The sequence below is a fragment of the Epinephelus lanceolatus genome, chromosome 23 (assembly GCF_041903045.1).
Source record: "Epinephelus lanceolatus isolate andai-2023 chromosome 23, ASM4190304v1, whole genome shotgun sequence".
In the NCBI taxonomy this organism is placed as follows: domain Eukaryota; kingdom Metazoa; phylum Chordata; class Actinopteri; order Perciformes; family Serranidae; genus Epinephelus; species Epinephelus lanceolatus.
Genome location: NC_135756.1, coordinates 554,996 through 566,084, shown reverse-complemented (window position 1 = coordinate 566,084; position 11,089 = coordinate 554,996). Strand labels below are relative to the sequence as shown.

Here is an 11,089-nt window from a genome sequence, read left to right as displayed (position 1 = left end):
GTAGTTACGTTTCGCCAACACACGCACATGGTTACATTTAGCCAACACACACATGTGGTTATGTTTAGCCAACACACACACATAGATACGTTTAGCCAACACACACACGTGGTTATGTTTGGCCAACACACACACGTGGTTACGTTTAGCCAACACACACACGTAGTTACGTTTGGCCGACACACACAAGTGGTTACGTTTAGCCAACACACACACGTAGTTACGTTTGGCCGACACACACATGTGGTTACATTTAGCCGACACACACACGTGGTTACGTTTAGCCGACACACATGTGGTTACGTTTAGCCAACACACACACACGTGGTTCCGTTTAGCCAACACACACACGTGGTTACGTTTAGCCGACACACACATGTGGTTACGTTTAGCCAACACACGCACACATGGTTACGTTTAGCCGACACACACGTGGTTATGTTTAGCCAACACACGCACACGTGGTTCTGTTTAGCCAACACACACGTGGTTACGTTTAGCCAACACACACATGTGGTTACGTTTAGCCGACACACATGTGGTTACGTTTAGCCAACACACGCACACGTGGTTCCGTTTAGCCAACACACACACGTGGTTACATTTAGCTGACACACACATGTGGTTACGTTTAGCCAACACACGCACACGTGGTTCCGTTTAGCCAACACACACACACGTGGTTACGTTTAGCCAACACACACATGTGGTTACGTTTAGCCAACACACACACACGTGGTTCCGTTTAGCCAACACACACACGTGGTTACGTTTAGCCAACACACACACGTGGTTACGTTTAGCCAACACACACATGTGGTTACGTTTAGCCAACACACACACACGTGGTTGGGTTTCAGAAAAAGAACAGGTTTTGCTTTACAATCGTACAGGAAGTGAACCTCCTGGGCGACCAGCCATGTATCATGCTGACATGAAAGGATGGCTTTTTCCATCAGTGTCTGACGCTGGAAGTCACTGACCAAGCGCTGGTATCCGATGACTTCGGAGTAGAGGATGGCACTAGAGGACGGAGTCAAAAGTTTCACACAGCAACAAACGAGGTGAGGGTGGAGGAGATCGTGGTCATGTACCTTCAAACAGAGGTAGTGCTGTAGACGGTGGTGGTCTGTGAGGTTGTTAAATACATCACGACGTGTTGATGGCGAATTCTTTTCTCTATATATTATTTTATATTCCTGATTTGTTCCGTTGTGCCACTATTTAAATATCTTGTTCGTCTCCTACTGTCGTTTCTTACATGTACCACAATACACCACCTCCATGATCTGCAGGGGTTCTACTCTACACAGAGTACTGACAGAAGGCTCCGTCCCTCTCTAAAATCAAGCATAGACGAGTCTTACTGGCTTGTGATCGTGCGGGATTTGTCTGAATTTTGTTTTTCATAGGAAAAATGTACGAACAGTTTGTGAGCAGCCTGTGTAGATACATGAAGACGCAGAGTTTGTGTCTGGGATCATGCAGAGCAGTTGTCCGTGTCCTCAGATGTCAGTTGTGACCTCGTGGAGTCAAACGTTCTGATTTCTGACAGAACTGATGAATAAACTGATAAAATAAGACTTTAAATCCTTGGATGCGTTCAGGCCGCAGCGTGACGCCGTCTGCTACGACAGCCGCTCCATCTCAAACTGGAGTTCGCTGGGCTTGGCGGCAGCGGTGCTTGTCATCACGGCACAGCTCTTGTTAGTGCGGCCACAGCCTGACTGTGGAGCTTCAGCTGAAGGTCCGTGTGTCACTGTGAGGGGGGTGGAGTCGTCTGGAGCCGCCAGTGTGGTGTCCAGCTCTGGCGACTTTCGGCCATAGTAAAGCGCCCACAGCAGCGTGAGGGTGAGCGCCATGGCCAGGATCTGAGCCACGCCGATGGACACGCCCAGGAAACGCAGCGCCTGCAGCTGCTTCGTCCCTCGAATGAAGCTGTAGATCTTCGGACCGCAGCCCTGAAACACAAGCAGAGGAAAAACTGTCAGCGGGAATCATCACGAGGCATTTAGCTCTCGTTCTCAGGACTCTACGAACGCAGCTCAGCCTCACAGTTAGTGTCCCCCAAGTGGACACTCGTGGTACTGCAACAAAAAAATTCCCTGCAGCCCAGAAAACCTAAACTTTTGATCCATACAGGTTTTAAATTTGTAAAAGTTTCCTTGAGCAAAGAAAGGCGATTTAAAAATCATGATGTCATTGGAATGTAAAGTCTGTGAGTCGAGCAGGAATTCGTGGGTGGAGCCTGCAGGAGGAACACCAATGCTCATATTCAAAGTAAAGAGGTAAACCCAGGGTTTGAGAAATTTAGCTTTTCTATTTTTAGTTTTTGGGGGGTGAGGTTTGCTTTTTTATTTTTTTTTCATGATATTTTGCTTTATTCATTTATTTCCTTATATTTATTTTGGTGATATTTTGCTTTTTTTATTTATTTATTTTTTGTAAAAATTTAGCATTTTTAATTTATTTTTATCCATAAACAGTTTATTAATTGATTACATTTATCAGGAGGTATGTACTGATGTTTTGGGTTTTCTTTTTCTAGAAACAGTTTTGGCACTGGGCCAGCAGCTCCACTGGAATGACGCCATCTTGTCGTCCAATATCCATTTATTATTTTATATCTATGCTCAAACTCCAGGCTTCACGAATAAACTAAAGTCACTGTCACTTCCTTTTGTTCGCTCTCAAGCTTCTGTCAATCAGTTTAAACACTTCCTGTACAGACGCTTCACAATAAAAGCCTTCAGACAGCCCATAGAGAGCATCATCCTGTTTTCTCCTGATCGGCTTTTATTGTGAAATATCTGGAGGAAGTGTTGAGTTTGATTGACAGATGGTTTTAATGGTAAAGAAAAGAAACTACTAGATGTTGTTTCAGTCACAACAATATCAATTTTATCAGAATTTTTGTTGTTTTTTTATATATTTAATTTTCATATTTTTATATTTCATATTTGTAAAAAAAAAATCATCAGAAAGTGAAGTCTGTGAGCCGAGCAGGAACGTGAAGGGATAAACATGACTGTGTATATTCCGAGGGCCGCATACTGTGAAGTAAAACCTGGAAAAAAGAAACTGTTTGTGGTGTAAACGCTGACGAGTGGCGAGCGACTAAACAGGCGTCATCTTGTGGTCAGTTATGTAATTATTATACATGTGGCACTAATCATCCTCCATAGATCTGTCACAGTTTGATGACTCGGTTTAAATTCTTTATGTCTCGTCTTTCTGCTGCAGTGGAGTCACATGAGCAGTGGACGATGACAATGACGATGATGATGGCTCCACACTACCAGAGATGACAGATGAAGAGGAAGAGGAGGAGGAGGAGGAAGCTAACAGTCACAGCACACATAACAACAGGTGGACACAGTAGAAACCTGCTGTTACAGTGATGAACGTCTGTGATTGGACGAAAGCCCCTCTGACTCTGTCACCTGTCGTCCAATCAGAGGCGGCGGTGTCTCACCTCTTGGTGCAGGTCGCTGAGGTCGTGGTAGTGGGCGTGGCGAGCACATCCTGGATACTGATTGGAGCAGCAGGAGTCAGGTGGCCACTCCATCTCTGTCATCTCCAGCCAATCAGTGAAGTAGATCACACCGCAGCACTTAAACTGTCCACAGGTAAACACACACCTGTCAGCACACGGGTCACATGACCACCACAGTCTGTGTGTGTGTGTGTGTGTGTGTGTGTGTGTGTGTGTGACCTCTGACCTCGGTCTGGAAGCTGTTCCAGGTGTGTGTGAGCCACTGGTAACGCTGCAGGCCGAAGTTTGGCATCCGAGACTTCAGGCTGATCATATCAGAGCGCTGCACCGACGGCTGAACACACACCCACACACACACACACACACACACACACAGCTTCAGTCTATCTCAGAGAGGTGTCACACCTGCTCAGGTGTCTCCTCCTGTGTGTGACCTGAACCCTGCAGTGTGTACCTGAGGGCAGCAGAGGTGGGCGGGGCCTGTGATGTGATGGCCTGCGTTAGTGTGTCCCCGCTGATGTCACCAAACTGAACGTCTCTCTACAGTTTATGGACTGTGAGGTCATCACCTGTCCCCAGGTCAGCCAGGTGCGTGTGTGTGTGTGTATGTGTGCGTGTGTGTGTGTGTGTGTGTGTGTGCGTGTGTGTGTGTGTGTGTGTGTGTGTGTGTCAGCTCTGTGCTGATAAGAAACCATTCATCCTGACTACAATACCCACAACCCCCTGAGGCAGGTGAGGCCTGTAGAGACAGAGCTCAGGTGAGATAGTGAGGTCAGCCTGCAGGTAAACAACAAACAACAACAACAGCTGCTGCTGCTCAGTCTGATGATCTGATGCTGATGCTTCTTCTGCGTCTTAATTTAATGTCGTTGTTGACATGATTATAGAGCTTCATGTTGTGTAGTTATTGTCTACTTGTTGTGTACCTGTTGTGTCCTCGGTGTGTTAGTTGTGTACTTGTTGTGTCTCAGTGTTGGGGTGTGTAACAGGATCTGATCTGAGAGCAGCGTGTTTGACATTTCAGTTTATTCTTAGCAGTGAGACGTGTTTGTAACTGAACCCGTCTGCAGCTGCTCACTACCTCCTCTCTGATTGGTTCACTACACACAAGGGGGCAGAGCCAACACTCACTCAGTATTATCATGTTAGGAAAAAAAACTACAGCAGAGTGAGAGGGACAAAAACCTGTCACATCATCATCATCATCATCATCAGTAGTGTTGTCATCTGACATAACGTGATATGTGCATGTTGTCACCTCGTCATAGGTCCACACCGCGCTCGCCAGCTCCACGCAGAAGATCACCAGCAGACTGCAGAAATACTGAAACACAAAAACACACACATGTTCAGACTGTGTGTCAACGACCTTTGACCTCACACACACACACATACACACACACACACACAGAGGTAAGACTGCAGGTAGAAACAGTGGAGGTGAACGGTACACTGTCAGAGAATATTTACATGCTGAGGGTCAAAGGTCAGAGTCATCAGAAGGACGTATTTATAACTGACCTCAGATCTGCTGCATGGAAACATCACACAGTGACTTACTCCTGGAGGCCAGGTGAGTGACTGTGTGTGTGTGTCCTACAGGTGGCGCTACACTAAAACAGATTTAATCTATTATCGTTCTGTGTGAAAGGTTCACTCATGGCATGAAGCAGAGTCGTCTCATCTTTAAGCCGTCTGTGTTCAAGGGACAGGCGTCAGGACGGGATCATGGACAGGACAGGTGAGACGTTTGATGACATGTTGAACAGGATTTAACTTCTGCAGTGAATCAACACCGCACCTGCAGCGTCAGCTCTGAGTGGACACATACGCTACATACTCTTCACCGTAGCCTAAAGGTGCAGACACACCAAACCAACATCAAAGAACTAGCAGCGACGAAAGCCAACTGTTGCGTCGTCTACGTCGCCTCACGTCGCCCTGTGTCAGTTGCATTTGAACACACTACACGGACTACATCCGACGGCCAAGTAGCACGTACGTTCTGCGCCTGCGTGAGAGAGAGCGGAGTGAGAGAGTGGTACATCCTGTCAGCCGAGGGGTTTCCTATCTGTGCAGCCGAGCACCGCAGCACCTCCACGGACTATTACATCCAGACGGTCCCGGTGTTTCCTCCGCAGGCTCCACTTCACTCAGCTGCCCGATAAACCCGCTGCTTCTTTCCACTTTAACCTGAATAACAAACCAGGGCTCGGTGCTCCGCTTGGATCCAAACGGAGAGTCGGGGCTAGCTCAGAGACTAGCGGAGGCTAACTGGCTGTGCTTCCCTCCGGTCACGCTGCGGCTAACGCTCCGCTAGCCGCTCCCAGCTAGCTCCGGTTTGTTATTCAGGTTAAAGTGTGAAGAAGCAGCGGGTCTGTGGGGCAGCTGAGTGAAGTGGAGCCTGAGGAGGAAGCACCGGTTAGCCCCGGTTTCACTACAGGCAGATTCACTCGCTACAGGGGTGAGGAAATAAAACCTGAACAGCCAATCAGAGTGATCTCTCTCACCGACAAGCTCCGCCGACGATTCAACATGCTCGATCGGCTGAAAAGCCGCCGACGCCGAAGTGCCGACGGTGCGGGACACACCACAAAAACTAGGCCGACAGACGCTCACCGACGGCCCGACTTTGGTCGACGGCCGACCGTCGGCTTGGTGTGTCAGGGCCTTAACGTGCAGCTCCTCGGAAATGTAACCTCTCGTCACAGCGACACAGACTTCCTGTTTATGTTTGTAAACTAAAAACCACTTCCTTCAGTGGAAACGAAGATTTTATTTTCTTTGATTTCACAGATAAGAAACAACAAATGAAGTCCTGTGTGTGATTTATCCTGACTTCATATGAGTAGAGGAAAACTGTTAACCACAGGGCTAACTTATACCATGTAAAATGCCATAGGCTTATGCTAATAATGTTAGCATAAGTGTTGAAAACGTGTTTAGTATAAGACAGTTGTTTTGTCAGTGAACCTTGTGAGCTGTAATGGAGCCGAATTTTGTGACATTACCTTTGTTAAATGTTGCTGTTGTCCCTGGCTTCATATGAGAGGAGGAAAAGTCTGTTAGCTGCTAGGCTAATGTATACAATGTAAAATGCCATAGACTTGTGCTAATAATGTTAGCATGTTGTATTTGTGGGGAAAATGTGTTCAGATAAAGACAAGTGTTTGTCTGTGAATGCTGCGAGTTATGATTATAATGTTATTGTGGGTGATGTCGTCTCCCAGGTGTCTTTGCAGTGACTGAGGGACAGTGGGTGATGTTGTCTCCTGGGTGTCTCCGCAGTGACTGAGGGACAGTGGGTGATGTCGTCTCCTGGGTGTCTCCGCAGTGACTGAGGGACAGTGGGTGATGTCGTCTCCCAGGTGTCTTTGCAGTGACTGAGGGACAGTGGGTGATGTTGTCTCCTGGGTGTCTCCGCAGTGACTGAGGGACAGTGGGTGATGTCGTCTCCCAGGTGTCTTTGCAGTGACTGAGGGACAGTGGGTGATGTCGTCTCCTGGGTGTCTCCGCAGTGACTGAGGGACAGTGGGTGATGTCGTCTCCTGGGTGTCTCCGCAGTGACTGAGGGACAGTGGGTGATGTCGTCTCCTGGGTGTCTCCGCAGTGACTGAGGGACAGTGGGTTCACTTCCTGTCTCTGCCTCTTGCAATAGCTCAACAGACTGAAGCTGCTCTCTGTCTCCCATCGTCTCGTCTTTCAGGGACAATCTTATCTCTTCTCTGGGGGACAATGGAGACACCTGACACCTGGCCCCGCCCCCCCAGGTGACAGCAGACAGGTGATGCGTCTCACTGAGCGGAGCAGAGACAGACCGACCTGTGTTCAGAGTTCACCTGCAGCTCCTTTCATCTCTTGAACAGGTGACAGGAGGAACCAGGTGAGACACAGGTGGACGTGTTTACCTGCTCTGCTGTTACCTGGTTACTGTTTACAGTCATTAGTAATCTGATTACTCCTCTACTCCGCCTCAAACTGGGCCCTTCTGTCAGATAAAATGTGATGAGTGATTTTTGTCAGGAATGATTATGACAGGTTTTCTCCAACACTTTGTGTTTGTTCGTGAACAGGAGATCGACTGTCTCAGATTTGTGTTCATCATTTATCGTACATTTGTGAATAAAACAAAAACGTACGCACAAATGTAACTGCAAGGAGGAAAACTAATGGACATGTACATTTATCCTGCCAACACACCTTCATAGAGCAGTTCATATCAAATTGTATTAGCGCCCCACGAATGACGTCACATCCTTAATGTACAGCTGTGTGATTGACATAAAGTCACTGAGGTTCAGTTTACGGACAGAAACACGGTGACTGACAGTGGGTCATCTCTCAGCTGATTGGCCATACAGATAACAAGATGAAGACGTACCCAGGACAGCAGCAGCAGGTTGCATCTGAGCGTGCCGCAGTATCCCACCATGGCCACGATGATGAGGAAACAGCACACGGCGATGATGACGGGATGAACAGCTGGAGAATATGTGAGGACGGCTGCTTCCTCCAACCTGTACACACACACACACAGACACAGAGGACAGACGTTTATTCACTTACGGATTTATCTGTCTCTGCTGCTCCGACATGAGCCCAGCAGCTCGCACAGTGACCAGACACAGTTTGATCCAACATGGACGAGTCCTCTCTGGGTCCCCTTAAAGACTCTGTGTGACTGGAATCTACACAAACAATGATTTATCTCCACCTCTGTGTGAGTCATGCTGGACAGAGATCAGGGGGGCCGTGGGATGTTGGTGTCAGATGACCTGGTTCATGTCACATAGACCTCAAGGCTCCAGATCCATCAGGACTCTGGTCTTACTGGTTGGGACTCACCTGGTGTGTGTGTGTGTGTGTGGGACTCACCTGGTGTGTGTGTGTGTGTGTGGGACTCACCTGGTGTGTGTGTGTGTGTGTGTGTGTGGGGGGGGGGGGGGACTCACCTGGTGTGTGTGTGTGTGTGTGTGTGTGTGTGTGGGGGGGGGACTCACCTGGTGTGTGTGTGTGTGTGTGTGTGTGTGTGTGTGTGTGTGTGGGGGGGGGGGGGGGGGGGGGGGGGGGAGACACTCACCTGGTGTGGGCTGTCAGGGTCAGGACGGTGTTCAGAGAGTCTCTGATCCAGGCGGCCACTCCCAGCACACATGCTGACATCAGCTGGAGACACACACACACACGCACACGCACACACACACACAAATAAACACACATGGATCAGTTTCTGCTGCCCACAAATAACATCTCAGAATGTCAGACATGCTCTCAGACAGACAGACAGACAGACAGACAGACAGACTCATGGCAGCCTACTTTACTAAAAACTTCAAGATTTCTGTAAACTAACTGTAAACTTTACCCTGAACTGCTCACCTTAACTTCCATGAACACATTTCACTGAAAACATTATTTTTTACTGTAGACATCAACTTCAGCTGCAAACTGCAACTGCAAATTTCAGCTGCAAACTTTAACTTCAACTGCAAACTTCAACTTCAGCTGCAAACTGCAGCTGTAAACTCTCACTGCAAACTTTAAGTTTAACTGTAAACTTGAATTTTCAAAGCAAACTTAAAGGTAATTAAATGTTCTGTGTTCACCTTCTACAGAGGGACACATCAGGTCAAAGTGTGGCTCAGATTCAGTTTGTAACTTCCTCCGTTTTTAATGTGACACGAAACATCTTCAACATGTTCATGTGAAAACCTGACCTGAAATGACTCTGTGTGTGAGACAGCTGTTTCCATGTGTGATGTTTCACATTTCACATGTCAAATATCTCAAAATCCCAAATGTCTGTGTGTCAGATTATTACACACACACACACACACACACACACACACACACACACACACAGTTTCTCAGAGTGCACCGTGTGAGGTCATCACGTTTGAAACATTTCAAAATGATTTCACATGTTAAACTGAGTGACGTCACACATCCGACATGTGAAACCAACATCAGTCATTTGATTTAATCTCGTCTCTGTATTTGAATTCATGTCATGTTTAAACCACACGTGCATTAAAGTGAATTCATCCCAGTGACATGTGATGATGTCACATCGAGGCTCGTGCAGTTTTCACATGTGGAGTGTCATCATTTACACGTCACGTTCTGTTTGAATCTCCTCTGTAAAGACACATGTAGCTGACAGGTAACCATCAGATTATACACGTCATCCAGCAGCTGCTCGCTCACCCAGAACAGCAGGTTGAGCGCGTAGAGCAGACAGCGCAGACACCTCACCGCGTCCTCCCGAGCCATCCCGACCGGAGCTCCGCCGTCCGGCTCATCTGAGCCCGGGACACCATGGCAACATGCTCACTGCAAACACACAACACGGAGCGTGGAGACACGGCAGTGCAGATTATCACTCATTAGAGAGGAGCCTCTTCTCAGAAACTGCGTCTGCTCCGTGCGTAAAAGCCGCATTCCGCTGCCTGCGCGTCTCCACTCGGCTCAGTCCGGAGTCTGGTTTCAGCAGCTCGGGTTTATCCGTGAGAAGCTCCAGGAAACTTCCACAACAGGTGGTTTCTTACTTTCCCTCAGCCCCGCCGGGATGATGGAGTGTGCGGAGCAGCGCGCAGCGGCGGCGCTGACATTTCCAAATCAATCATCACTCACGGAGCGGGACGCGGCATGAAAACGCACCGTGCGGGTCACGTTAATGACGCGTTCTTCCGCAGAGTTACGAGTTGACAGGACTCTGCTTAGACGATCCAAAACTGTGAGCGAAACTCCCCCGCTGAAAAACACAACCTTTAAAATGAAAAGCTTTAAACCATCCAGCAGAGTGAGATAAATCCTCTCCAACGCGCTCCACAGCGACAACTTTGTGAGTAAACGTTTCCTCCGCTGCGTCAAAGCTCCAAACGGCCGAGCTGCGGTTCTCTGTGTCGGCTGTGAGTGTAGCCGGAGCCCGGGGCAGTGTGGAGGGGGCGGTGCGCTGTCCCGTCCCGTCCTGCCGCTTCTTCTTCTTCCTCCTCACTAATTAAATGCGCACAGCAGCAGCAGCAGCCTCCCTCCTCCTCCTCCTCCTCCTCCTCCTCCTCCTCCCCTCTCCTTCCCCCGTCAGTCAGTGAGTCCTGGGGGAGGACAGAGGAATGTGTCCGCCTCCAGCCGCAGAGCCGCGGGGTCAGCAGGCCAGCAGGCTGAGAGTGTTGTTGTGTTGAAGAGGATGAAGCTGCGCAGACACACGGAGGCCTCTGCTGGCAGACAGAAGGGGGACACACTGAGACAGACAGAGACAGTCAGGAGGACAAACAGACAAGGGGACAGGGGCTGGAAACTCTGTGTGTACCGACGGACACAGCTCCATACACAGACTGTGTGGACACAAAGTATCACATAACTTATTTCCTGTCCACATACTTTTGGACACCAGTTTGTGGACTCAAACTTCTACATAAATAAACTACATGGCCAAAAGTATGTGGACACAAACTGCCGTTTATTTATCTAGTTTTTGTCCACATACTTATGGCCAAAAGACCCAAACCACTGGATAGGTGGTGTGTTGTGTCCATATAATTCTGGTCATAAGTTTGCGGACACAAACTAATAAATAATGAAGGATGTGGCCAAAAG

General features: G+C 48.4%; 1 protein-coding gene across 1 annotated transcript; it reads right to left on the bottom strand.

Annotated features, from left to right (window-relative positions):
• Positions 1 to 1,067: 1,067 nt before the first annotated feature.
• On the bottom strand, positions 1,068 to 10,316 carry tspan12 (tetraspanin 12). Its single transcript, XM_033614126.2, has 7 exons — positions 9,701 to 10,316; positions 8,577 to 8,659; positions 7,878 to 8,013; positions 4,755 to 4,820; positions 3,723 to 3,830; positions 3,476 to 3,619; positions 1,068 to 1,961 (listed from the first exon to the last, which is right to left on the bottom strand). The coding sequence occupies exons 1-7, from the start codon at positions 9,764 to 9,766 to the stop codon at positions 1,629 to 1,631; spliced, it is 936 nt and encodes a 311-aa protein (XP_033470017.1). The 5' UTR covers positions 9,767 to 10,316; the 3' UTR covers positions 1,068 to 1,628.
• Positions 10,317 to 11,089: the final 773 nt, after the last annotated feature.

Bases quoted from the DNA above. Each gene is read 5' to 3' on its own strand.
- tspan12 (XM_033614126.2), bottom strand. From the start codon at position 9,766: ATGGCTCGGGAGGACGCGGTGAGGTGTCTGCGCTGTCTGCTCTACGCG. The intron at 8,660-9,700 runs GTGAGCGAGCAG...GTGTGTCTCCAG, and splicing joins CGCTCAACCTGCTGTTCTGG to CTGATGTCAGCATGTGTGCT. The intron at 3,831-4,754 runs GTGACAACATGC...GTGTGTGTTCAG, and splicing joins CGGTGTGGACCTATGACGAG to CCGTCGGTGCAGCGCTCTGA.